The sequence below is a fragment of the Marmota monax genome, unplaced genomic scaffold (genome assembly GCF_021218885.2).
Source record: "Marmota monax isolate L192 unplaced genomic scaffold, Marmota_monax_Labrador192_F-V1.1 WCK01_AAM20220418_F8-fsc00012, whole genome shotgun sequence".
NCBI classification, from domain to species: domain Eukaryota; kingdom Metazoa; phylum Chordata; class Mammalia; order Rodentia; family Sciuridae; genus Marmota; species Marmota monax.
Genome location: NW_026695227.1, coordinates 32,159,602 through 32,186,655, shown reverse-complemented (window position 1 = coordinate 32,186,655; position 27,054 = coordinate 32,159,602). Strand labels below are relative to the sequence as shown.

Below are 27,054 nucleotides of genomic sequence, written 5' to 3'. Positions count from 1 at the left end.
TGATAGGCTAGGTCATACAGAGAACCCTAGAAATACGCCATATTCCAGCTTAATAGGATATATCAAAGAGCATAATACCACTTACAAATTTTTTTAAAAATCTTTTTTCATTATGGTTGGATACCATACCTTTAGTTTATTTACTTATTTTTTTAACATTTATTTTTTAGGTGTAGAAGGACACAAAACAATGCCTTTTATTTTTATGTGGTGCTGAGGATCAAACCCAGTGCCCCACAAGTGCTAGGTGAGCACTCTATCGCTGAGCCATAACCCCAGCCCTATAATTTTTTTTAAACAACAAATTGGGTGCATATGGGGTCTTATTTTTCTGCATGTTTACACTTTTAAAATGAATTATGTGCCTGCAATAAAAAATCATGTATGAGCAAAACTTTTAAGGTTATATTTTAAAGAGGAAAAAAAACCCTACGTATGAGAGATCATTAGCAACCATCAATAAAATTGTGAAAGTGACAGAAAATCAGTAGGAGTCAGTTGGGCCACTTGCTAACAGAGAATGCTGTAGGAGAGACAAACCCAGATACAAGAAAGATCCCAACATTTCCTACAATTCATGGTCAACTGGTTAGCCAGAATAAATGCAAGCAATTGTCTTCCTTTGGAATGTAGCCCTTAGGGTTTGAATTTCCTTTTCTCTTGGATATTTTCTTATCTGGGGTAGCTAGGGTGAACTTCTTTTTATTAACTAATGTACATCTTGCCTACATGCCACATTGTTGCCTTTCTTGGTTGAATTGACCATTTCCTACACATGAACTTCTTCCTAGCTGATACTGCCTTGCCTTTTAAAAATATGAAGTGAATTTCGTCAACTTTTTCTTGTTTCCCCTTTTCTTCTTTTTGCTCCTGTTTTTTTTTAATCAACTAACACTTATGAATGAAAGCAGTTACTCTTGCTTTACTATTTTTTTTCTCACTTCATGCCTTTTTCTCAGACTTTCAGTCTTTATTCACCAGATGAATACCCACAACCTGATGGCACCTGTCTTTCTAATCATCTATATAAATATTGATTCTCAAATCTGTAGAACTTAAAGGAATAAGGAATAAGCACAATAGTCTATATCACTGGGATGGAAGGCAGAATAACTACAAGAAGTCCAACTCTAAGTGGATGGCCAGGATAACAATAGCTAATGTTTATTGAGCACTTACTATGTGCCAGGTAAGGCTCTAATGCTTTGTATGAATTAACTTATTCTATCCCCACAGTAATGCTATGGTGAGACAGGTATTACCCCGGGAAAAAGAAATGAAACAGAAGCAACTTGTCCAAAATTACACAGCAGAGCCAATTCTACAGCCTGTGTTGTATACTATTACATCCTCTTACTCATTGAGGTACTCTGATTAATGTGGGAACATTTCCTGCCACAAAGAAGTGAGTCAAAAGGGAGCTAAAGTATGGTGCTAGTTAACATTTATATTAAGGTGCTTACCATGTGCTAGAACTGTGGCTGTGTAATGGCTTTATAGGCAATGATCACTTTCAAATCTCCTAAATTCTGCTAGGAAACAGAATTTGGAGGTGTTAACTTGTCCAGAGTCACACAGCTAGCAAGCAGCGGAACTGGGTCTGTTTGAATCCAAAGTCCACGACACTCTTACCCTCCACACTACACTGCTTCGGTTGATTGTTGAACAAGGAAGATCTGGGTGAGGCCTCGTTTCTGTGCCTACCTCATTTGCAATGTCTCACCACCCGCGTGTGTGCCTCCTAAGTTAGCTTACAGTCCAAGTTTCGGGACACCAGACAATTTGCATAAATGATACGCAAACCAGGTATATGTAATTTTCCACACTTGCTGAAAATTCAAATTACGTCAACCCCGGGGAGACCCGACGGACCTCAGTTAGCAGGGGGTTCAGATCCCATCTGCTCTGGAGCCTCTGGGCGAGAGAGGAAGCGGCTCCGGACGGGGAGCACAGTGACAACTGGAGAAGGGAAGGCAGCCTTTCCTCCCTAGGGAGCAGAGGCGGTCCTGCGGACAGAGGGAACCTGCAGAGGGCGGTTTCTGTCCTCTTTTCCTGTCCCACCCAGGCGGCCTGGCCCCCACCCCCACTCTGGCTGGCCTCCGCCGCTAACTCTGCGCGTCTGTCCTCGGCTTCTTCCCTCGCGGGGTCCTCCGCCCGTCCCTCTCGCTCGGCCTCTCCGAGCCGCCGCGAATCTCTGCGGTTCCCGCCCCCGTCGAGTTCAAAAGGACCCGCGGAGCGGCGTCGGGCCCTGCCCGGCAGCCTGTCCGACTGGTAAGGTGAGCACGCGGAGGAGGGGATCTGGGGAGGCGGGAGGGCTAGGCGAGCGCGGTCGCCCACACTCAATCGGCAGTCACCTCGGCCGCGGCAGGAACTGAAACCGAGAGCGGCCCGAGCTCGGCGTCCCGGGACGCACGGCCCCGCCGCCCGGCGCGCACCGGCGCCCTTCTGCTCGCGGAGCCCTTCCGAGTGTCGGTAACTCAGGAGGGCTGCGGGGTGGGGCGCGGCGGCCCTCCGGGGCGAACACCCAACCCTCACGGTCCACGCATGACCCTCGACGTCCGCGGAGTTTGAGGGGGGTCCCTGGATGAGGGAGTCACAGGTTGGGGTTCCGCAAGGGCGCGCCAGTGGGTTCGGTGGGCTGTGCGCGGACGGCGCACTGGACAACGAAGGCAGGACTGTGGGGAAGCGGGCCAAGCACGGAGAAGCTGGGTTTTGAGACCCGCCGAAAGGCATCTGGGGGCCCCCTGCATCCAGTCTTGGTGTCTGATGGTCCCCCTGCCCCCACCCCGCGGGGCCTGACCCTGTCGGCCCTCTTCTGACACCTAGTGGATGGCTCCGCCCAAACTCCAGGCTGTAGCAGTCCAGGTACCTGTAGTCGCGCTTTGGCATTTGCAACACTTTGCCTAACTTTTTCGGCTCTTAGAAGTTTCTTAGGTAAAAGTTGGGGGCCCTGTGAACGGGTCGCAAAGGTGGCACACCCCAGATACGGGGGACCCCGGATCTGCTCTTGGAGAGAGATTGTTACCTGGAGCCTGAGGAGATACTCAGAGAGACCCAAAGAGAAGGGTTGAAGACAAGCGAGCTGTAAGGGAAAAAGGAAGTGGGGAAGGGACTCCAGAAAACCTGGCACCAAAGGAATCTCCAGGCCCACCCACCTCATTACTGACTTTTTCCTTCTTCCTACAGATCTGCCTCTCCTGCAAGGTACTTAACCCTTGGCAGCAATGACTGACCTCCCGACTACGCCTTCTCCTGGAGGTAGGTGAAGGCCTTGCCTAACCCAGTAGCAAGAGAATTGTTCTACCTCTCCTACCCTTAGACTAGGCCTGGAATTCTCAGAGGCCTCAGCCCTCCCTGCTTGCCTCACACAAGAAAACGTCCTGGAAAGCAGGAGGCTACAGAGTGTACCCCTTAGGGCAGTTTTATTCTGAAGTCTCCTGGACCAGGAGAGTTCTGGCCCTACTACTTAAAGCTTTATAACCTTGACTTTATGAAGTTCTTTATAAGCCTAAAGGAGCAGCTTTACATTCACCCCTCTAATCATTCATAGGTGTGGCAAAGAGTGTGGCAGCAACCCCCATAATTAAACATGGAAAAGGAACCTTTCAAAGATAGGGAGGCAAAAGATAGTATAGCTAACCTTTAAGTTCCAGTTTCCTGGTTTGTAAAATAAGGAAAATTTTATGAGACTCTTTGTCCAGTTAAATGAGATAGTCCATATAAAACACCTAGAACAATGCCTAGTATCTAGAAAGCTCTAGTAACATTGAGTACTAGTTAGAAACCCACCTTTCCCTGGAAAGGGATTCTATCTTCTAATTCCACTCCACTTATATAGACCCAGTATCAAAACCCCATTGTTGGGGATAGTAGAGGATAGGAAAGGCAGCAGAATACAACAGACACTAGTATGGCAATATGTAAATCAATGGATGTGTAACTGATGTGATTCTGCAATCTGTATACGGGGTAAAAATGGGAGTTCATAACCCACTTGAATCAAAGTGTGAAATATGATATATCAAGAACTATGTAATGTTTTGAACAACCAACAATAAAAATTAAAAAAAAAAAAACAAACCCATTGTTCCCTGGAAGTATGCTCTGGCAGAGATCTACCTCATGACACTGAAAATGGATTCCCAGCTTCCGTTTTATAATCAGGCTGGGTCAAACAAACTATGAGATATTTACGTTTCTGGTTTTTTTTGTTTTTTTTTTGTTTTTTTGGTACCGGGGATGGAACTCAGGGGCACTCAACCACTGAGCCACATCCCCAGCCCTATTTTGTATTTATTTAGAGACAGGGTCTCACTGAGTTGCTTAGCGCCTTGCTGAGTCTCCCAAGCCACTGGGATTACAGGCGTGAACCATTGCACCCAGCTATTGATTGCTTTTTGCTAGACAGGGTGAGAGAGGAAGAACTGCTTGGCCTATATTCCTTCATTTTCATATGCAGTCTCATTTGTCATTAGAACCAACATTCCTGTTTATTGATATGAAAATGGGCAAATGATAACCCCCAGGGAAGTCCAAGACAGTGTCTCCTATGAATGGTGATGAATACAGTTCAGACTTATAGTTGTCTGGTGAGAAGGTTAAGAAAAAGGAAAAATGAGCAAAAGTCTAGCTCAATCCACTGAGACCCCTCAGTGAGAAAGGGATCTGAGCATCCTTGACAGGATGTGATTGTTTGTCCAGGCAAAAAGGGATGCATCTAAATACATCATTTAGATGATGGTAGTGCCATGTGTGAAGCTATAGAGACTGCGGCTTATCCAGAAGGGTGTTCAGCAGGAGAGGACAGGGGACTTCCAGAATGAACTGCCCATTGGGGAAAAGAGGTGATACTTGGGCAGTTGGCATGGCTGGTTAAGAGCTGAGCAAAGGGGAACTATTTACATTTTTTTCTTTCTTCCTTTTCAAAAATATATGATAAAATATAAATACTACAAGTGTTAACATTTAACCATTTTTGTGTGTATCTTTAGTGGTATTAAGTATAAACATTGTTGTGCCACCATCACCACCATCCATTCATCTTCCCAAATGAAACTCCATCCCGGTTTAAACATTGACTCCCCATTCTCTCCTCCCCTGACCCCTGGCAACCACCATTCTACTTTCTATTTCTATGAATTTGACTCTTCTGTGTACCTTATATAAATAGAGTAATATAATTTTAGCCCTTTTAGTCTGGCTTATTTCACTTGGCATAATGCCTTAAAGCTTCATCCATGTTGTAGCATCTGTCAGAATTTCCTTCCTTTTTAAATCTGAGTAATAGTCCATCATATGTATATGCTACATTTGGTTTATCCATTTATCTGTTGGACCCTTGGGTTGCTTCTACCTTTTGGCTATTGTGAATAATGCCGCTTTGAACATGGGTATTCAAATATCTGTCTAAGTCTCTGCTTTCAGTTCTTTTGGATATATAACTGGAAGTGAAATTGCAGTATTATGTGGTAATTCTATGTTTAATTTTTTTTTTTAAGAACCACCATGCCATTTTTCCTTGTGGCTATTCCATTTGACATTCGTACCAGCAATGTACAAAGGTTCCAATTTCTTCATATCTTATCAACACTTATTATTTTCTAGGGTTTTTGGAGTAGTCATACTGGGTGTAAAGTAGTATCTCACTGTGGTTTTGATTCACACTTCCCTAATAATTAGTGATGCTGAGCATCTTTTTGTGTACTTATTGGCCATCTGGATATCTTTGGGAAAGTGTCTGTTCAAGTCTTTACCCATCTTTTAATTGAGTTGTTATATTGTTGTTTTGTTGATATTTACATTCTTGACCCAATGAGTGATATTTTAGGACATATCAATACCTACCCACAGGGTCCAAGCAAATGTAAGTTCAGGAACAGAAATGGAGAAAAGAATAGCAATCACAGGGGCTGGGGTGGTGGCTCAATAGTAGAGCACTTGCCTAGCATGTGTAAGGCACTGGGTTTGATTCTTAGCACCACATAAATAAATAAAGGTATTAAAAAGAAGAAGAAGAATAGCAATCACGGACAGGAAGACAGCTTATTCTTTGAAGGATGAGATCAAGGGTCCAGCTTTCCACTCCACCCTTCCTGCCAATGCCTCCTCCACATCCCTGTGCCCAAACTGTAGAGATATCCTAAAGGAGATATCCTTCAGGGGTGGAAAGTAAGACTGATTTATAACCTTTCTGGGCCCTTGGCACATTTGCCTTTGTGTGCTTCTTCATTTAAAAAAAAGTTAAAAATCGTATTTTATAACTGCATTGGCATAAGGAAGATATAATATTATCTATCTATGGTTAATAATCAATATAGCAACATTAATATTATTTAACCTAAAATTTGTTGTTTCTACTCATTTTAAAGGAAATTAAAATTAAAATCATTAAAAAGCATTTTCATGGGCCCACAGAAGTGCTGTGCACCCTAGGCACCTTGCCCAGTGCAGAAGTCAGCCCTGTTAGAAACAGGACAAATGGAACTTTGCCTTGGTGGGCTCTGCCCACCCCACCAGGGAAAGCCCATCTCTTGCCACCTAATAATCATATTAGCTACCTCCCAGGTCACCCTCACGATTTTAAGATACTTAGCATTTTTCTCCTTCCTTCTTTCCTCCCTTCTTCCCTTCTTTTCTTTCTTGAATTGAACCTAAGGGTACTTTATCACTGAACTACACCTCAGCCTTTTATTTTTAATTTATTTTGAGACAGGGCCTTACTAAGTTGCTGAGTCTGGACTCCAATTTGTAATCCTCCTGTCTCAGCCTTCCAAATCACTGGGATTACAGGCATTTTTCATTGTGCATATTCCTTGTCACAACCTGTGAGGCAGGTTTTATTCTCATTTTACTGAAGCAAAAGCCAAGGTTCAAGAAAGTTAAGAAATTTTCAGTGATTAAGAGAATTTCCCGGGCTGGGGATCTAGCTCAGTTGGTAGAGTGCTTGCCTCACATGCACAAGGCCCTGGGTTCAATCCCTAGCACCACCAAAGAGAGAGAGAGAGAGAGAGAGAGAGAGAGAGAGAGAGAGAGAGAGAGAGAGAATTTCCCAATATAGTGCAGTTAATCATGACAGGCAGGATTTTATGCCAAATCTGTCTCACTCCAAGCCTGTGTTCTTTCCGTCATGGTCTACTGCTCCCAAGGTCTCACTCCACCCCACTGTCCACTCAGCACACATGAAAGAGAAGGAAGGAGAAGGGACAAAATTCCAGGGTGGATTCCCACGGTAAGGAGAACTGGGGGAGTCGCCTTTTTGCTGGGCAGGTCTAGAGCAAATAAGTAGGTTGGCAGCCTCAGGAGGCAACAGATCTGATGCCTCGGTGATAAGAGCTTTAGTTCCACCTGGGAACAAGGACCACAAAGAAACCAGCCAGTATCTGTGTCAACAAGAAGACTGAATGAACAGAATAGATCTTAAAGGTCATTTCTGTTGGTTGGGACTTGGGTGGAGCCTTTAATCTTGTTGTGGTCCTCTGCCCTGGCCTCCCACCTATAATAAAAATGGTCCTGGGGGGGCTGGGGTTGTGGTTCAGTGGTAAAATTCTTGCCTAGCACATGTGACGCCCTGGGTTCGATCCTCAGCACCACATAAAAATAAATAAAATAAGGTATCGTGTCCAACTACAATTAAAAAATAAATATTTTAAAAAAATGGTCCTGCAGTCTTCCCAAACCTAAGAAGGGAAGGTAGAGAATAGCATTATTATTTCTTTGTTTGGACAAGTTGACAAGAAAAAACTGGAAAGGAACAGAAGATAATGGGGGGAAGGTTTTAATCCATTCCCCCTCCCTTTTTTTAATACTTCTATTTTATTTATTTATTTTTATGTGATGCTGAGGATTGAATCCAGGGCCTCACGCATGCTAGGCAAGCGCTCTACCACTGAGCCACAACCCCAGCGCCCCCAACTCCCTTTTTTTAGGTGCTGGAGATGGAACCCAGGGCCTTGCACATGCTAAGCCAGCGCTCGGCCACTGAGCTCACCCAAGCATGTTGCTTCCGTTTTCATGCCAGGCTTCCTGAACTGAGTTTACTTTGTTGTTGTTGTCTATTTTTTTTCATTTAAAAATTAATACATGTTGGCTGGGTGTGGTGATGCACACCTGTAATTCCAGAGACTCAGGAAGCTGAAGCCAGAGGATTGCAAGTTCAAGGCCAGCCTCAGTAATTTGGTAAGCCAATTAGCAACGTGGTGAGACCCTGCCTCAAAATAAGAAATAAAAAGGATTGAGGTAAAGCACCCATGGGTTCAAGCCCCAGTACCAGAAAAAAAAAAAAAAAAAGCCCCTTAGTGAAAGCCTTCTAGACCTTTCCTTTCCTGTGTACATACAGACATGGGTGTGCATGTTTATAAAGATGTTTTTTTAAATTTTCTTTTTTTTTTTTACAAAGATTTATTCATATTATACATATTATGTGGCAATTTGCTTTTTTGTCAAGTAGTATACATACTCTGTCCTGGTAATGTTGTAGACCTACCACATTCTTTTTTATGGAGGGACTGGGAGGGGGGCAGGGTTTTTTTGTTTTGTTTTGTTTTTTGCAGTTGTAGATGAACATAATGCCTTTATTTTATTTGTTTACTTTTATGTGATACTAAGGATCAAACCCAGTGCCTCACACATGCTAGACAAGAGCTCTGCCACTGAGCTACAGTCCCACCCCAGGACAAGGTTTTGATATATTTCCCAGGCTAGTCTTAAACTCCTGGGCTCAAGTGATCCTCCTGCCTTAGCCTCCCAAGTAACTGGGACTACAGGTGCCCATGTCACTATGCCCAACCCTAACACATTCTCTCTCTCTCTTTTTTTTTTTTTAGTTGTCAGTGGACCTTCCTTTCTTTCTTTCTTTTTTTCTTTCTTTGTGGTGCTGAGAATTGAACCCAGTGACTCAGACATTCTAGGCAAGTGCTCTGCCACTGAGCCACAGCCCAGCCCCTATCACATTCTCTTTAACAATTGTATGGTGTTTCCAGAATGGATGGCCTGTAATTATTTCAGTATTTCTCTACTGACAGACATTCAGAAATGTGTCACTCTTGCAAAAAGTGCCACAGTGAACACCCTTTCCATTCTGCCACAAAACACAGAGAACACTATCCAATGGATGTGTAAATAAAATGCCCAACTGAAGACAAAGAAGAGAACTTGGAGAGTTGGTAGTGTGCTGTGGACTGAGGAGAGAGGCTTGAAACACCACTCAGCTAACTGCTGAGCAATCCATGGCTACATGATTCAGCTTGCTCATCTGCACATTCTTGGGGTGGAGATAAAGTGATGTGTGTTTTATAAACTGCAGATCATAAATATTGATTGTAATTCTGATACTAAAACCTGAAGGCCTTGCTCATAAGCTCCCAGGACACTGTGTGAGGGGTTCAAAGTTTTGATTTTCTTATTTATTCTTGGCAGTGTTGGAAGTTGAACCCAGGGCCTCATGCAGACTAGGCAGATGCTCTGTCACTGGGTTTCATCCTTAAATATTTTATTTTTGAAGAATTTTAGATTTATAGAAACTGTCAGTTTTCTCTAATGACATTATCTTCTATGCACATACATTCGTGAAAACCAAGAAATTAACATTGGTACAATATGATTAGTCTATAATTAAACTGTAGACTTTGCTGAAATTTTACCAGTTCAAAAATTGGATTTGGGGTCTGGGGATGTGGCTCAAGCAGTAACGTGCTTGCTTGCCGTGTGCGGGGCACTGGGTTCGATCCTCAGCACCACATAAAATAAAATAAAGATGTTGTGTCCACCGAAAACTGAAAAATAAATATTAAAAAAAAATTCTCTTTCTCTCTCTCTCCTCTCTCTCTCTCTCTGTCTTTAAAAACAATTGAATTTGAAGAGAACTCTGATAGAACACTTTGAATTTATAAAATTTTTTGAAATTAAATCTGAGAGAGGTCCTGAGGGTCAGCTTGGTTCAACTCTTATTCTGTGTTCAGATTTTCTCTCCACAGTAGTCCATGAACCTGTGTTTGTTTTTTTCTTCTCTCTGTCCAGGAGACATCTGTCTTTTCCCTCTATTTTCTGTGCTTAGTCCTCTTGAATAGTCACCCCTTGGCCTACTAGAAGGCAGAATTCAAGCCTATCTCTCCCTGAATTTTCTCTTGCAAACTTTCCTTATCTGACATGGTTTGCCTGGACACCTAAAAATTGTGACAGCAAATGAGCTCAGCAGTCTAGGAGTGGGACAAAGTAGGGCTGCACTAAACCCCTGCATGCTAAATCCAGGTAGAAGGTATCAGTGAAGTGCACACCAAAACCAAAGACCTTGCGAAAACTCTGGAGATATGTATAGATCTAGATATATATACAGTATATATATATGCCATATTGTGTGTGTGTATGTGTGTGTGTGTGTGTGTGTGTGTATATATATGCTATAATCATTATTATTGCCCTAATATATTGGACTTTCTTGTTTTTTGACTTAATAATTTTATTTTTGATTACATGAAGGTCTTAACCTGACCTAGGTGTGATTTGGCATAACAATATCAATCCAAAACAACTAAGGTCAAATCTCAGGGGAAGAACTTCTGTCTATACTGGCAACATTTTATTCAGACAAGTTTTACTGCCCCACTTACTTAGTCCTTAAAGTCAGACTAAATTAGTTTCCCCTTCTCACAAGGATATTATAAACAGTTTTATCACATTTGGGGGACCTCTATCAACTCATGCAGCACCTTCGTCTCTCCTTAAGCCCCCTCCCTATCCTCATTCTTATTCATTCATTCACTAATACTGGGGATTGAACCAGGGGTGCTCTACTACTGAGCCATATCCCCATCCCTTTTTATTTTTTATTTTGAGACAGGATCTTTCTAAGTTGCTCGGGCTGGCCTCAAATTTCCTCCTGAGTAGCTGGAATTACAGGCATGTGCCACCATGCCTGATCCTCTCCTCACTTTTAACAGATGACATTGCATCCTATTTTCTTGAGCAAATTCAAGTTCTCAGAAGAGAACTGCCAAAGCCCCACCCCCATCTCCCTCCTACTTGTGTCTGTGCCACCTACTCTGCATTTCCTGCTATTAAAATGGATCCACTCTGCTCCCGTCTGCAGTCAACCCCTCTATTTGTGCATGAGGTCCCTTTCTTTCAAGGACATGGTTCTAGCCACTCTCCCCCGATTGTTCCCTCTCATATGAGTCATTCCTGTCCATACATAAACATGCTGGCATTTCTCCCATCCTAAAAACAAAACAACCAAACTCCCTTTCCCCTCTAGTCACAGCCCTATTTCTCTGCTCACCTTCACAGAAAAACTTCTTGTAAGAGTTTATTTATATTTTGCCTCCAGTGCTTCTTCCATTTCTTTTTTGAACCCACCCTAAACCACAGTTTTATATTCAGCACTTCACCAGCACTTGCAAAGGTCATTTGTGACCTCTGTGTGGTGAAATTCAGTGAACAGTCCTCATACTTGATCTGTTTACCTGCTATTCAGTCTCCTTAGGCTTAGTCCTTGGCCCTCTTTATGTGTACTTCCTGTCTTACCCACCCTATTGGTCTTCAGTATACTGATGGGTTGGGATTTTTTGTTTGTTTTTTGTTTTAATCTCCTATCCCAATCTCTTCTCAAAATTCTAGTCTTGACATCTGCACTTGTGTATCTGATAAACAGTCATGTCCCTTCCAAGTCTGTTTCTCCTTCAGGCTTCCTTATCTTGGATAATAGCATGCCTTACCTCCTTTCAGGTACTCAGGCCCAAAACATTGGTGTCATCCTTGATTCTACCCCACATCCAATGTGTCAGTCCTTGCTTCACAATAGAATGGAACCCCATCACTTTCTTACTGGGCTGCTGCTAAGTCCAATCAAGGCTTTTGTGTAAACTGGAAAGTCTCCCCCTTTAGTTTTGTAGAGTACAACCTGCTTTTACCCTTGCCCCCACCTTTCCACAACCTATTGTTCACACAGTAGTCACAGGGATCTTTTAAGATCAATTCCCAGGTGGGGCTGTGACTCAGGCATGAATGAGGGAGGCCCTGGGTTCTATTCCCAGCACTACAAAAAATCAAAAATAAATCTCTGCTTCAGTTATGTGTTGCTGCCTAACAAGCCACCCCAAAACTTGATAGCTTAAAATAATAATTTGCCTGAGAGTGTAGGTCAGTGTTAGAGCACTTGTCTAGTATGTATAAAGGTATAAAGTTGTCTTCAGTGCTCACAACACAACAAATCAAAATCAATTTATGATTTTTGACAGTTCATTGGGTTGGTTGGACATACCTCTGGTGACTTCACCTGTGCTCAGTTGCATAGCTACAAGGTCCAAAGTGGCCTTCCCCACACATCTGACAGTTGATGCCATCTGAGCCATGAGTGTTTGGTTTCCCTTCACATGACCTCTTATTCCCCTTTGGACTAATTGGACTTCCTCACAACATGGTGGTCTCAGGGTTTCAGAAGTAGTCTTTGGAATTCCAGGCCCCATCCCAGACCTACAGAATCAGAGTTGGCATTTTAACAAGAACCTTAAGAGATTGTTTTGAACAACAAAGCTTAAAAAGCATTACTTTAAAATGGAAATTTAATCTGTTTCTGTTCAGAAACCTATAAAAGCTTCTCATCACAGAGGAACTGAGGCCCTGCCAGATGCAAGGTAGCATGCCTGAAATCCCAGCAGCTCAGAAGACTGAGGCAGGAGGATCAAAAGTTCAAGGCTGCCTCAGCAACTTAGCAAGACTCTTGGCAACTTAGTGAGACCCTGTCTCAAAATAAAAAATAAAAATGGCTGGGGATGTAGCTCAGGGGTGAAGTGGATTCAATCCTCAGTATCAAAACAAAAATAAAACTCAGGTCCTGCTGGGTGTGATGGCGCATATCTGTAATCCCAGTGGCTCGGAGACTGAGACAGGAGGATCACGAGTTCAAAGCCAGCCTCAGCAAAAGTGAGGCTCTAAGCAACTCTGTGAGACCCTGTCTCTAAATAAAATACAAAATAGGGCTGGGTATGTGGCTTAGTGGCTGAGTGCCCCTGAGTTCAATCCATGGTACCAAAAACAACTGAGGTCCTTTTAGTGGCCTACTAGGCCCACATTCAGTTATCTCCTTGACTTCATCTCCTCTTCTTCTTGTTCTATCCTATGCCTTTAACATGCCCAGCATGCTCCAGCCCAAGTACTTTTAACTTGAACTTTCTGTTTTCTCTGTCAGGAATATTCCTCTCCCAGATCTTTGTATGACTGCCTCCCTCATCTTCTTTAGTTCTTTACCCAAATTGCCTCATCAGTAAAGCTTTCCCGGATTCCATACTTAAAATTGTAACCCACTCCACATCCCTACTCCCTATCCCTTTCCTGCTTGTATTTATTTTTACTTATGCATTTTGTTTATTGTTTACCATCTTCTCCCTATAACAATGCAAATTGTATGAAGAGAAGGGTTTTTGTTTGTGTGTGGTAAAATTATACATAACATAAAATTTACCATTTTAATCTTTTTTTTTTGGGGGGGGGGGATGTGCTGAGGATTGAACCAGAGCACGTTACCACTGACCTATGTCCCCAGCACCGCCCCCCATCCCTGGGTTTTTTTTTTTTTTTCAGTTTTATTTTGAAACAGGGTCTTGCAAAGTTGCCCAGACTGGCCTCCAACTTGCCATCTTTCTGTATCAGCCTCCTGAGTTGCTGGAATTACAGGCTTGAGCCATCATGCCTAGCTCAGTTTAACCATTTTTAAGTGTGCAGCCCTGTGCATTACGTACATTCACATTGTCAGACATTTACTGTTGTCATTATCCATTCCAGAACTTTTTAATCATCTCAGACTGAAACACTACACCCATTAAACATTCATTCCATATTCTCTAAGCTTCTGACAACCTCCATTCTATTTTCTGTCTCTATGCATTTTGATTATTCTAGATAATCAATATAAGTAGAATCAGATAAGTAGAATAAGTAGAATCAGATATTTGTCCTTTTGTGCCTGGCTTGTTTTACTTAGCAAAATATCTTCCAGATGCTTTTTTTTAAAAAAAAATATTTTTAGTTATACATGAACACAATGCCTTTATTTTATTTATTTATTTTTATGTGGTGCTGAGAATCAAACCCAGTGCCTCACATGTGCTAGGCGAGTGCTCTGCCACTGAGACATAACCCAGCCCCCAGATTCTTCCATGTTGTAACGTCAGAATTTCCTTCCTTTTTAAGGCTGAATAATATTTCACAGAGTTTGTGAACACACAGACACACACATTTGGTTTATCCATTCATTTGTAGATGGACATTTAGATTGTCTCACCTATGACTATTGTAAATAATGCTACTATGAACACTGGTATACATATCATTGAGTCCCATTCATTTCTTTTAGGTATATATATTCAGAAATGGGATTACTGGATCTATGATACTTTTATTTAGTTTTTGGAGGAACAGTAATGGTAGAAGCTCTTTCCTGGTTCATTCACTGATCTGTGCCCAGAGCCTAGCACAGGGTTCACACTCATTAAATGCTTATTGAATTAACTTTTTAATTTCTGTCTACAATCCTAGAATCTCAGTCTAAGAAGGCTACACAGCTTGCCTGCCCCAGCCTGCTCTTGGTGGTCCCATACTTACCCTTAATGATTGCTCTTCAGAGTTCAAGGCCCCTGAAGCAGGCCCTAATAACTTGTTCCAGAATGTTGCTGGGGAAGCCCGTCAAGCTCACTAGTTATTACAGAATCCACCTTCTAGCCAAGTGCAGGGTGCACACCTGTATTCCCAGCAACTTGGGAAGCTGAGGCAGGAGAATCACAAGTTTAAGGCCAATCTGGGCAACTTAATGAGACCCTGTCTTAAAATCAATGTAGCTCAGTGGTATAGCACCTCTGGGTTCAATCCTCAGTCCTTCAGGTCTGGCCCCTTTCTCTTCCTCAGAAGCTCCTATGTTACCAACAGAGATGCTATTTACAAGCTGTCAGATCCCTTGACATGTCTCTGGACCCCTTTTAGATTGGCCTGGCACTTTAAATAATGGGAAGCTTCCTTTTTCTCGATCTCACTTCTCCATTCCCCAAGGCTCCTACTGCTCCATAGTGTAAAAATCATTCTCTTTGATAGGAAACAGAGGCCAAAAAGTGCTGAGGGAATTCTGCTTTCTCCTACCTCCAACCTGACATCTTCAGTCCCAAACATCAAGTCTAGCTCTTTCCATGTTCTGATTCCAAATACAATGTTTTTGAAATTGTCCTTCAAATTTGTTTGCAACTTTGAACTACATATAGCTTCCTGACACTATTCTTCTAAGTCTCTGGCATCCTCTAATGTAGGCATTTCTGCTGGAAAACATTACGTATATTTTTTGAAAGATTCATTCTGAAATTACACTATTGAACAAGGACTTCAGGAAAAAATAGCCGTGGGGCACACAGCACAATTCTTACAGAACATTGCAACCAGCGCTCTGATCAAATATAACAACCCCAGTAAAAATATTGGCAGAGTTCAGTCCCCACTAGCATTTGAACCTTGAGTCCCAGTCAGTCCTTTGCAGCCAGGGCTGGGTGCTTCCTTCTTCTAGATGTAGATTCCAGAGAGACTTTGCTTCTAGTACTGACCATTTCATTAAAAATGAAAATCTGAGGGCTGGGGTTGTAGCTCAGTGGTACAGCACATGCCTAGTATGTGTGAGGTAGTGGATTCAATCCTCAGCACCATATAAAAACATAAATAAACAAAAAAAGGTATCATGTCCATCTACAACTAAAAAAATTTTTTAAATAAAAATAAAATATCTGAGGAAGGTATGTCTTCTTCATTAACTCATTATTTTAGTTTCAAGGTAAATTGCTTTTCACTTCCCTCATCTGTGCTTACTGCTTCTACAGATGGAATAATATAAGTGGAAACCAACTATATCCAAAGAAGGCATTCTATTGAATTTTTTTTTCTCTCAAGGTCTTCCTATATTGATAAAATGTTCTCCTGAGGCAGAAGGATCACAAGTTTTAGGCCAATATGGACATTTAGTGTGAGGCCCTGTCTCTAAAATAAAAGAGCTGGAATGTAGCTCAGTGGTAGAACACCCTGGGTTTGATTCCCCAGTACCACCTCTCCCCTGCCTCCCCACCACACAAAAGGTTTTTCTAGTTGTGAGAAAGCTTGCCTCTGCTCAGGTCAAGAACTAAAGCTAGGAAAGTTGTATATGAATGAACATGCTGTCCACATTACACCAGTATGCACATTATCTTCTCCTGACCAATCACCTATGATCAAGTTCACTTTAAATCTGTATTTGATTGTAATCTGGCTTTTCTTATAGGTATCCATACCTCTCCCGACTCTCTCTTTCTCACTCACTCTCTCTTTCCTGGAAGCACTCAGGATCAAACCTAGGACCTTGTACATGCTACGCAAGTGCTCTGCCACTGAGCTACATCCCCAGCCCACCTGTATCCATCCCTTTTAAACCCTTAAACATTTTGGAAAGTTTGTGTTGCCTTATAGTTACGTTTCACTATTGGGAAAAAAAAAAGGACAGTAGTAGAAGCATTTGGCATGAATATTTTGCTTGGGCTTTGAGATAAGTAGTCCTAGATTCAGATCTTGGTCCATCTCTGTTACTTCATGTGGAATATGAGTCATGCCTCTTAACTCTCCTTGGGCCTCAGGGTCCACATCTGCAAACAGAAACTCCCACTTTGAAGTGATGGTGTTAATTAATAATAATGTATATAAAGTACCTAGCACAAATTAGGGTCTTAGTAACTGGCAGTTTTATAATTGGGTTCATTTGCAGAATTTCCCAAACAGGAATTACCTTCCCTCTCAGATTCTCTTTCCAGGGATTCTTCTGTATCTGTTCTCTAAAACATACTAAAATTCAGCTCCATGGTTAGTCTCTGGTTGACCTCATCACAGGTACATTCTCAGCTTCTATGTCAATGTCTCTGGCACATGGTAGGTGCAGAGTATATTGTTGATTAATTGAAGTGAAATGACTCATCTTTATATTTAGACCTCAAACATACATTAACATTCTCAGTGTTTGTGTATCTTAAATTTGTATATGTTTAAGGAAGGCAAAACTAGAAGCAGCCTTTTTGGATCAATGGTGGGAATATGGAGTGTGGGCCTGGGAGATTTTTAGGGAGGAAAGTACCTGTTGAGAGGAGGCAGTCTGAGGTAATGACCAAGTAGAAAATCTTCAGGACCTCTTTTTGGTAGAACTCAGGATTATGAAACCTAGTCTCAGAAATGACATCCCATCACTTTCGCCACAGTCTATTCATTAGAAGCAAGTCACTGGATCCATCCCACACACTAGAGAAGCCCATACACATGGTGTCAGTATTAGGAGGTGAGGATCTTCAGGACCCATCCTAGAAACTGCCCACCCCATTCCCATTTCACAAATGAAGAAACCTCTGAGGTTCACAACATCAGGGACCAACTCCATTAGTGGGTTCATTCTGTCATATAGATTCTTGCACACACTTCCTTGAGGTCATCCTGTAATTGGCTGGGCAGGATTCAAGCCCAAAACAGCTTTTCCTTTTAATCACTAAGCATATAGTTACCTTAAATGATACTTTAAGTAGTACCTATTATAATGATACTTACATGTTTTCTCATTTAGTCCACATAATAGCCTTGCAAAGTTGGTTGGTATAGTTTCCGTGGATAATAGATGTGAATGAACAAATCAAAGTCAAAAGGTGACTGAGGACACTACCATTTCTAATGGTATGTCCTGGCCAGGGTTTGGCCTGGCCTTTGGAAGAGGAAGAGGAAGCACCCTAGGCAGCCTACCTCTGCTTTCTCTGTTACAGGACCAGAACTGTTCATGAAGCTCCCCCTTGGCCTGTGTGAAAAGAACCCTCAAGACTCTTGACTCCTCTTAGCACAGGCTCACAAGTCACTATTGTTGACATAATTTCATTTGCCCTGGATGGAAACCTGAAGGTGTCAGGCACTGGGCAGGAACATGCTCATACTCTGTGCCAGCCATTCTGGCCTTTGAGTCTCAGAGCTCTAATCCGGGCTATTCTCTCTGCTTACAATGTGCCCTATCCTTGATACCCAGCGAACTCCTACCCCTACTTCAACTCTCAGTTCAAATATTACTTCCTTGGGAAGTCACACCTGGCTGGAAGACTGCATTAGGTCCCTCTACCAAATGCTTTTTTAAATGTGGGATTTCCTTTGTTATGCTTTTTGTAGTTCAGAACTGTGGAAACTGTGGGTGTGGTGGAGGGTAGGCTCTGTGAAGCTCTCCCTGTCTGCTTTCCTCCACCTGGCCAAGTGTGGATGGTCTAGAGTGCTGCTGTGGTTATTTATTGAATGAACACCAGGGTGATTCCAGGGTCAGCCAGGTGCCTTTGCTGGACAAACTCTAACCTGTAGTAACCTCTACTTAATTGTTACCTTTTCAAGCCGTTACATTAAAATACTAATTAAGAAAGAATTGAAGGGCTTCTTGACTTCCTGTGGAAACATTTTAAAGGGACTTCTGGAGGCTACAGTTTTATTATGCCCCAATTCTGGTAATGACTTAGCTGGAGTTTTCAAGCTCTGAAGGATAAATGGAGCACTACAGAAGCGGGTGCAGGATAGATTTTAGGACAGGAGAGGCCTGTTTCAGAGCCTTTTAAAGTATACAGCCTATCCTGGAAATACAGAAAAGGGTTTTCAATGAGGGTGGGGGTCATTATTTTATTAATTAAAAATGATTATAAAGAGCACTTGCCTAGCATGTGTGAGGCACTGAGTTTGATTCTCATCACCACATATAAATAAATGAATAAAATAAAGGTCCATTGACAACTAAAAAATTTTTTTAAAAAATGAACCCTGAAAAGAATGTACATACTATGATACTATAATATAAATAGCTATACAGGTACATATGCTCATCATTTGATTTCACTGATGTAAAAATATGTATTCTTGCCAACATGTAAAATTGGCATATGCCTATAATTCTAGCCACTTGGGAGGCTGAGGCAGGAGAATTGAAAGTTTGAGGCCAGCCTGAGCAACTCAGACCTTGTCTGAGTTGGGGGTAGGGTGGGTTGGGGATATAGTTCAGTTGCAAAGCGCCCCCGGTTCATTTTCCAGTAACTGCCAAAACACACACACACACATACACGTTCTTAATAATGACTTATCCTTACTGTTACTATGTCACAATAACCCTATAAAGTATTATTACCTGCCTTTTGAATATGAAATGACTGATGCATAGAGAGGTTAAGTAATTTTTCCAAGGTCATACAGCTAGTAAAGAACAGAGCTCACATTTGAAACCCAGTGAGTCAGGCTCAAAAGCCCATTCTCTTAACCACTGACCTAAGCAAAGATTCATTGTCTTTGGGAAGCAGTTTATTTTTTTCTCTGTTCTCCAAGTTTTTCTATTCAGATTTCCTATAAGAGCTGAATGATAACTTTTGAATAGGGGAAAAGGTGAGGTAATGAAATTTGAGGGACAAATATGCTTTAGAACAAAAGAATTTACACCATTTTCTTTTCCACTTTCTGAACTTTCCAGAACTGACCACCCCGCTTCTGCAGGCCACTGAGGCCCTGTCCCCAGAAGCTGAAGAAGCCAGCACAGCACTTATTGCAGGTAACAAAGGCTCTGAGCCAAATCCAAAGGACCGCTGGGATCAAGTGCCCTCTTGCTCCAGAGCAGCCTGTAACCTGGTGGGATGAACCAAGAACTAGGAAAAACACCACAACATCAGGGACCAAATCCATTAATGGGCTCATTCTGGCATATAGGTTCTTGCACTCACATGGCTGTAAAAAACTTCTGTCAGAAGCACTGCTGGTAAATGCTAGGCTGGGAGGTGACCACAAATAGGCATTGGTGCATATGGACACTACACTCAAGTACGTGGGTAGGAATGAGGATATATATGGTTTGTTAAGTGAGTGAAGAAAAGGGAAAGATCAGAGAAACTCTGCCGGAAGCTACGGATTTAAAAACACCCTTCCTGTTGGGATAACATGTTTACTTCCTTCCTTCCCATTTTCATCATAATCATCAGGAACTGGTTTGGGAGGGACATTCAGTTTTGTCAAAAACAAAAAGCATTGTGTCATTGCTGAGCAAGGTGGTACAGCTGACTCAGAACACTGAGGCAGGAGGAATGCAGTCTCATGGCCAGCCTCAACAACTTAACAAGACCCCCAATAACTTAGTGAGACTCTGTCTCAAAATAAAAAGGGTTGGGAATGTAGCTGAGTGATATAGTGTCCCTGGGTTCAATCCCTAATACTGCCCTATCTCCAAAAAAAAACTTTGCCTCCTTAGAAATAGGAGATCCTGGATACCATGGGTACCATGGACCGTGGAAGTTGGACTTGGTGGGGGAATGTGAATTTGAAAGTGGACATTAACTAACTAAAAAAGAGAACTCTTAGGAGGAGTGAGGGAATCATCTAATTCAGGTGACCCAGTAAACCCCTGAGAGGTCCTCAATCCTGAAACATCTCCATTTTCCCTCTCCTTTCCAAGTTGTTATCACCGTGGTCTTCCTCACCCTGCTCTCGGTCGTGATCTTGATCTTCTTTTACCTGTACAAGAACAAAGGCAGCTACGTCACCTACGAACCTGCAGAAGGCGAGCCCAGCACCATCCTCCAGATGGAGAGTGACTCAGCCAAGGGCAGAGAGAAGGAGGAGTATTTCATCTAATGATTCTCAGCCCCAAGGAGCTAATTCCCAGCTCCAGGGCTAACACATCAACTATTTATTAGGGGAAAGTTTTTATCTGAAGCCAGTGAGTGACACTGATGTGGGCAATTCCAAGCTCCTTCCAGGGCATAGGCCCAAATGCCAACAGGACTGAACTCCCAGTCCATGACCAGGGACATGGAGAAAACTGCTTGTTTTTAACCAGGCCATGTAATAGAGTTGGTGTTTGTGACTTGCCAACAAGGTGGGGCTATGCTAGGGAACATTTGAGTATGTGCCTTAACAGGTTGAAGGGAGGAAAAAGAGTGTCACTGGCTATACTCTTGTCCCCTTACCTGGTCACCTAGCTATAGCCCTAGTGGAGATATCCACAGAATTTCTTCTGAGAGGCTCAATATTATAGGAGAAGCCTGCTAGGAGGGATAGGAGACTCAGAGGATCTTACCTCCTGATAAATGTGCTGCATCCCTTGGTTTGAGCCCCCTTTTCCATGTTCCCCAACAACCTTATGCTATTTTTAGCCAAATTAAACTTTTTGATATAAAAATCAGGTTTTCATGTGCAAGGAGTAACTACATTCTGAATTATCTTTGCTTAATTTTTTTTTGACATCATTTTGTTTTGCTGTTTAACCATTTGCATATGTTCTAAACAATAAGGACCCTAGGGAAGTTCCAGAAATTCCCAGAACTATATCAGCAGTTTGAGACAGTGATGGTCCAGGAAGCTTGTCCCAGAAGAGCATCATCAGAAACATACCGTGGGAGATGAGTTGGTTGTCTCCATGTTGGCAAGAGTCAGCAGGTCCCAAATCTCATATGTATGCACAGAGGGAACAAGGAAAAATCTACCTACCTCCTTTGCCACCAGCTTCCTCACAATCGATCTAAGAAGCTTCTTGAATTTAGTTTCAAAATGAGGTGTTTAAAAGGTACAATATTTTGGTATAAATTATTGCTCCTCAGATATTGTTTACTTTGGAATTAAGCTAGCCCTCCTTCAAGGTCTTTATGTATTGACTTCATTGTCCAAGCTCAAGCAACCCAAGATCCAAAGGCTGAGCAATCAATCCAATCTTGGCAGCCTAGATTCCAGTATTTCCCCACACAGAGCTTTGGGAAAACTAACTGAAGGTCACCCGGAATGTATAGAGGGATTGCAATACTAAGACATTTTCCTCAATTTGAACTGTAGAGTAAGTAAGGAGAAACCAATTTTGTTCCCTTAGTAAGTTTAGGTTCAGAATCCCAGAATATGAAAGTTGTTTAGGTAATAAAGTGAAAATAGGTGTAACATCTAAAGTGAAATTCATGAAAATAGTCAAATCTTGGCCTTGTACTCCTGCATTTATTTAAAAGAAAACAGAACAGCAGCAGCACCTAGCTGAGATATAAAAGAAGTTATATGCAGAATAGATCTAAAAACAAGCTAAGTAAAGAATCCTTGGAGTGAGGTGTAATGCAACTTCATCACTTTATTCAAATCTTCAAAATAGTCTTTATTCTACATTTTTAGTATAAAAAATCCACAAGTTAAGTGCACCACAGTGTAGAGAGAGACATACAACGCTGAACTTCCATAACAGTCAATGGTACAGTCAAACATCACATGTACAGAACACAAAATTTAGATGAACTGAAATTATAAGATAAAATAAAATCCAATTTCAGAAAACAAAAATCAAAATATTAAGGATCCCTGAAACATTCTTAACCCTAATGAGATTTCACTGGACTCAAGTCATTTTATAGTGAAGTTTTCACAATATGACCCTATTAACCAGTTTAGGAATTCTTGGGAGCTGTGAGTGGTGGCATCAGACACTGACAAAAATGGTAACCAATTTTTGATCTGAAAACTCCCTTTAATTTGGCTCTAAAGTCAAGCCTTTGAAATGCATCCTCCTCCTTGCCCCTCATATTTTAAACAAACTTTTTTATGGGACAGTTTGCACTGATATCCTTTGTTCAAACAAAGCTGTTTTTCTGGCACCAAAGCAAACTGAGTCAGGTTCGTGTATGCAGAGACAACCTATGAGGAGGGTCCAAAAGGCACCCTCTAGTTTTGCCTGAGGAGATGCCAAAGCAGAAGCAATGCGCTTGGGGCACAGAGAGGGTTTCAGAGGATCCTTGTGAAAGATGAGTTAAAAGATGGCAAGTGGAGAGAAGTGCAAGGAGAGAAGGAAACAAGTCTGACTGGCTTTCTGTCCTGCACCACTGATTTAATGGAGATTGGTGGGAGGAATGGAAGACTAGGGTTGGAGATGGCACATGAGGCAGAGGATGGAAAGGAAGAGGCAGACAACTAATGCATTTCATTTAACAAGAAATATAAATCAAAGACTTAAAGGAGATTAAAGACCAATCAGAATAATTTGGCAACTTTAATTCTTAGGAAGATCAAAGTTCCCTCCAAACCTAATTTGATGTTTTATTACTAAAAGCAAAGACCAGTATGGTACAGTATTACTCCAGAGGAATTAAAGGAAGATCCTTAGGGCTGCTTCACCCACATTCATTTTATGAATGGACACCTCCCCTACCTTAAAATGCTTTAGGGAGGTACTGCTACCATTACATGGTTCCTTATTAAATTTGAAAAGTGCCTGAAAGTTTGGGCACCAGAAAGACACCCCAACAACATGTGTCTAAACTGCAACTTCAGGTTAATATGACTAAAGCAGTTACATTGTGAGAAGTGCTGAAGGTATGTGATGTCTTTCCCGGCACAGAAGTGGCCTTGGTTCCTCACCAGATGGTGTAGCCACCATCTGAGCCACCCATGAAGAAGTTTCCCTTCCGCTGAGTTACGAGGACGTTGGCTCCCTGCATGACTGCAAGCTGAGCAGCATTGGGAGGGCATCCAGGAGGCGGAGGCTGAAAGGAAAGGACAGGTAGAATGGGCAAAGGGAAGAAGACATGGGTGAAGCAGAGTACCTTAAGAAGATGGCAGGGTGCTAACCAATAGCGTTTAAGGAGCTAGTGCTGCCACCACATTGAGTTCTAAAGCTGGTGTATTTTCTCTGTGAACCCAAGACGCAAACAGGAAAGGAGTCTATCACTCATTCAAAGAGTTCTAGCTCCAAGATTAAGCCTATGGATACCAGCCCCCAAATAATTTTCAGGGTAGAAAATCACTCCTATTCATTTTCCCAAAACAGGGACAGATCTCACAGGATCCCTAGGTAGTTGTGTTTTGGGGGTGCTGAGGGGCTTTGCACACCTAAACCTACACTCTACCAATGAGCTACATCCCAGCCCTCTAGTTTTTAATCAGACCACTATACTAACTAAAGGTTTGCTAATGACACTATTTCCACTTCATCTCTAGCATATGTTCCTGAGTAGATGGCCTTAGCAAAGACCATGTGGGCTCTAAATCCCATGCACTGGGGAACTAAGCAGGAGACACTGAAAATTAAAATCCCTGTCTTTCTAAAAGCTACTTTTTAGGGATTATGCATTCTACTTTTTTAATCAGCCAGTTCCTAATACAATATCATGCTGATAGCAAATATCAAGTGAATGCTTATGGAATGAATGAAGAGCATTACTCGACTAGTTTGCTGTACCAAAATAACTGGAAAAGCAGCAAGCAGGACTCATAAGGCAGGAAAACAAAGCAATCTGGTTAACTCAGATCCCAGTGAATGTGCCAGATGCTCATCACTTGCCACAGTTCTACTGCCCCCTGACCACTTTGTGCCTATCAGATAGCAATAGTTGCACTAATACTGGCAATGATTATCTTAGGATGATAAGAGAATGAAGTCACTGCAAAATGTTAAAATATATGGGCTGAGTTTCTTCTGATAAGGTCATACTCACAGGAATGTTGCCAGCAGTAGCCCCAGCTCCAAATCTGGCACCTGCATCATACCCTCCTTCCACCAGCACTGTTGAACCAGGTGGATAGATGGGACCAACTGGATAATAAGCCATAGGGATTGTGGAACCTAAAGGCCCAACAGCCACAGACTGGGCCATGGGAAGATACAGAGAGGCGCCAGGAAATGCAGCTGACATGGTAGGGACTGTGGCAGCCCCTGGGTGCACAAAGCTCGGACGATAGAGCTAAAAGGGGCAGAAGAGAAAGCAAAATGTTACTCTGTGACATGTCTACTTGAAATCTCTTTATCAAGTCAATTCTTAACTCTCCATATGCAGATTACACTTTTTATGTTATACAAGTTGTCTTTCCACTGGCATTCAATATTCTGGATCATTTCCTGCGATAGCCAGTGTTAGGCTAAAAGCCCAAAAACTCATCTTCTTAACAGCAACCTGTGCAGAATAACTTGCTGAATAACATAAGATAGTCAGATAATGCAGTCTCAACTCCAACAAATTGCTGGATTTTGTTTTAGATTACTCATGTGGACACTTCTGTTTCTAAGAGCAGACTTAAGGACTGAAAATATGGTCCAACAGTATTCTCAACCAATTCAAGTTTGATAAACTCAAAGTACCTCTGAGTAAGCAGGTGGAGCATCAGTATAGGGTGGAGCCTGAGGAAGATGCAAGGTCTGAGGATATACCGGATTCCCAGGAGGCTGCACTGGGTAGGTTGGCTGCGTTGGATACTGACCTGGAGGACAAGAAAAAATATAGGTTGCCTACTATACAGAGCTACCAAAATTAAGCAAGACATACCCTACAGCTAACTTAGTGGAAGCAAGCAGAAGATTTATAGACTACTCCAGAGGGCTTGACTTCTGAAGCCAAGAAAATAAGCATTGTGTTTGTATCTATATAAATGGAAGGTGCTGGGTTCTGACTGGACAGGAAAGGCGCTGTTCCCACTAGCATACTGATGTAAGGGAAAAGTCTAAACGGGCCCCCTCCGGAATGCAGGACAAATCTGGGGACCCGTTCCTGAGGTTCTGGACTGTTGATGTATCTAGGGTGCTTCTGCTCTTGGAGTAGTCTTCACAGGCCCAGCTGTAACCACCCCAGACTTTATGAGTAACGGTAGTTCTAATTATTTGCCTCGCAGATTCTTATTCAAGGTCGACTTCCAAATAAAGAGAGTACGTGAATGGAAGTGAACCCTGAGACCGAGAAAAAGTGAAAGGGATCATGTTCTGACAAATTCATTGGTACAATCACAGGGGCAGGGGTAAATTCTAGCCTCGCCAGTGAAGGGCAAAGAATGCGCAAGAAAGGGGGAAAGGGTCCTTGTAGGCCCCGGCCGCCCACCAACCGGCACTTCACTAGTTAAGCCCGGTGCCCTGCCTGTTGTTCTTAAGCGGGGCGCCCCGCCTCTGCCAGCTCTCCATTGGCCCACCCTAATCCCTGCTCTAGCTCCCCATTTGCTCCTGAAGATGTCCATCATGACAAGGCCCCCCCACACATCGGAGCCCGCAGCTCCAAACTGCGCCACAGAGTTTAAGAGCTAAAGGACTGGGACGAAGCGAGCAGCGGTACTTAAGCAATGACGAAGGCGTCAGCTGCTGCCCCCAGGACTGCGGCCGGCCGAGGGGCGCGGCGCAGCCCGTCCCAGAACTGGCGTTTGTTGACCCTGGGCTCCGAATCCGCTCGCTCCCGACCCGCACTACCCCCGCGACGGCCCCAGCCGCCCCCAGTCCTTGCCTTTGCTGTTCATGGTGGCTGCGGGTCCGGTTTGACTCGGCGTCGCGGACGGTTATTTTTTTCGTCCTCTTCCTGTTCGGAGTCACTTCCGTGTCACGTGACGATCCGCCCGCCCGGCGTCACCCGACGCCCAAGTGCCGTTGCCGCCGGAAGCCCCGCCCCTTCGCCTGGCCTCCAGTCCTTGAGGGCAGGGCCCGCGTGGCCCCGCCCAGACGCCCTAGACTTCTACCCCCACCCCTATCGCTCTACTGGAGGAAAACCAAATATGTACAGGTATTGTATCGAAACAGGGTCTGTTCCCTCGGTCGGACGCTCGGAGGCTGGACGGTGAAACCATTCCCCGAAACCTTTTTCTGCCTACGCTCACTAACTCAAGGTCGACTCACCTTGGCAATCTTTCCACAAGAGGCATAGGTTTCTACGCATTTTCAAAACTGCCTAAAATATTTTCCCCAAGACTTGGTCTGTTTTGCATTACTTTTCCACCAAGCCCAGTGTCAGCTTCAGCTCCGGAAAGATTTATTTCGCTAGTACAGCTCACACTGTCCTTTCTTGAAGTAGATCCTCCCAGGACTCTTTGCTGTTTTGTACCAGCTACTAGCTGTGGATGGTTACTTCTGTGTGTTCCTGACTTTTTCGCTTAAAGGAGGGAGTTGTGTTTTGCGGTGCTCCGCAAGAGCTAGCTGTGTTCTCAGGCCCTACCCTTTCTTTGGCACCTGTTACAGGTGACCTGCCTGGGTGCCTTGTGGGTATTTGTATGTTGTTTCACCTCAAATTTAATTGTCTTGAAGGGCAGCGATTAATTTTT

General features: G+C 42.9%; 2 protein-coding genes across 7 annotated transcripts; one reads left to right on the top strand and one right to left on the bottom strand.

Annotated features, from left to right (window-relative positions):
• The first annotated feature begins 1,825 nt into the window (after positions 1 to 1,825).
• On the top strand, positions 1,826 to 21,205 carry Smagp (small cell adhesion glycoprotein). 5 transcript variants are annotated; one of them, XM_046435479.2, is made up of 5 exons: positions 1,827 to 2,276; positions 2,924 to 3,084; positions 3,187 to 3,258; positions 19,505 to 19,582; positions 20,477 to 21,205. In XM_046435479.2, the coding sequence occupies exons 3-5, from the start codon at positions 3,225 to 3,227 to the stop codon at positions 20,653 to 20,655; spliced, it is 291 nt and encodes a 96-aa protein (XP_046291435.1). In that variant the 5' UTR covers positions 1,827 to 2,276; positions 2,924 to 3,084; positions 3,187 to 3,224; the 3' UTR covers positions 20,656 to 21,205. The 5 variants fall into 5 exon arrangements, with proteins under 5 accessions (XP_046291437.1, XP_046291435.1, XP_046291434.1 ...); XM_046435480.2 differs by lacking the exon at positions 1,827 to 2,276 and adding an exon at positions 2,357 to 2,472; XM_046435481.2 differs by lacking the exon at positions 2,924 to 3,084 and having other exon boundaries at positions 1,826 to 2,271.
• An 899-nt stretch (positions 21,206 to 22,104) lies between these two features.
• Dazap2 (DAZ associated protein 2) lies at positions 22,105 to 26,402 on the bottom strand. 2 transcript variants are annotated; one of them, XM_046435476.2, is made up of 4 exons: positions 26,247 to 26,402; positions 25,124 to 25,242; positions 24,560 to 24,728; positions 22,105 to 23,531 (listed from the first exon to the last, which is right to left on the bottom strand). In XM_046435476.2, the coding sequence occupies exons 1-4, from the start codon at positions 26,257 to 26,259 to the stop codon at positions 23,209 to 23,211; spliced, it is 624 nt and encodes a 207-aa protein (XP_046291432.1). In that variant the 5' UTR covers positions 26,260 to 26,402; the 3' UTR covers positions 22,105 to 23,208. The 2 variants fall into 2 exon arrangements, with proteins under 2 accessions (XP_046291432.1, XP_046291431.1); XM_046435475.2 differs by having other exon boundaries at positions 23,259 to 23,531; positions 24,483 to 24,728.
• Between the last annotated feature and the right edge of the window lie 652 nt (positions 26,403 to 27,054).

Bases quoted from the DNA above. Each gene is read 5' to 3' on its own strand.
- Smagp (XM_046435481.2), top strand. From the start codon at position 3,225: ATGACTGACCTCCCGACTACGCCTTCTCCTGGAG. The intron at 3,259-19,504 runs GTAGGTGAAGGC...TGAACTTTCCAG, and splicing joins GACTACGCCTTCTCCTGGAG to AACTGACCACCCCGCTTCTG. The intron at 19,583-20,476 runs GTAACAAAGGCT...CTCCTTTCCAAG, and splicing joins CAGCACAGCACTTATTGCAG to TTGTTATCACCGTGGTCTTC.
- Dazap2 (XM_046435476.2), bottom strand. The intron at 24,729-25,123 runs GTACTTTGAGTT...TGCCCCTTTTAG, and splicing joins CTCCACCTGCTTACTCAGAG to CTCTATCGTCCGAGCTTTGT. The intron at 23,532-24,559 runs GTTCAACAGTGC...CTTTCCTTTCAG, and splicing joins TGGTCCCATCTATCCACCTG to CCTCCGCCTCCTGGATGCCC.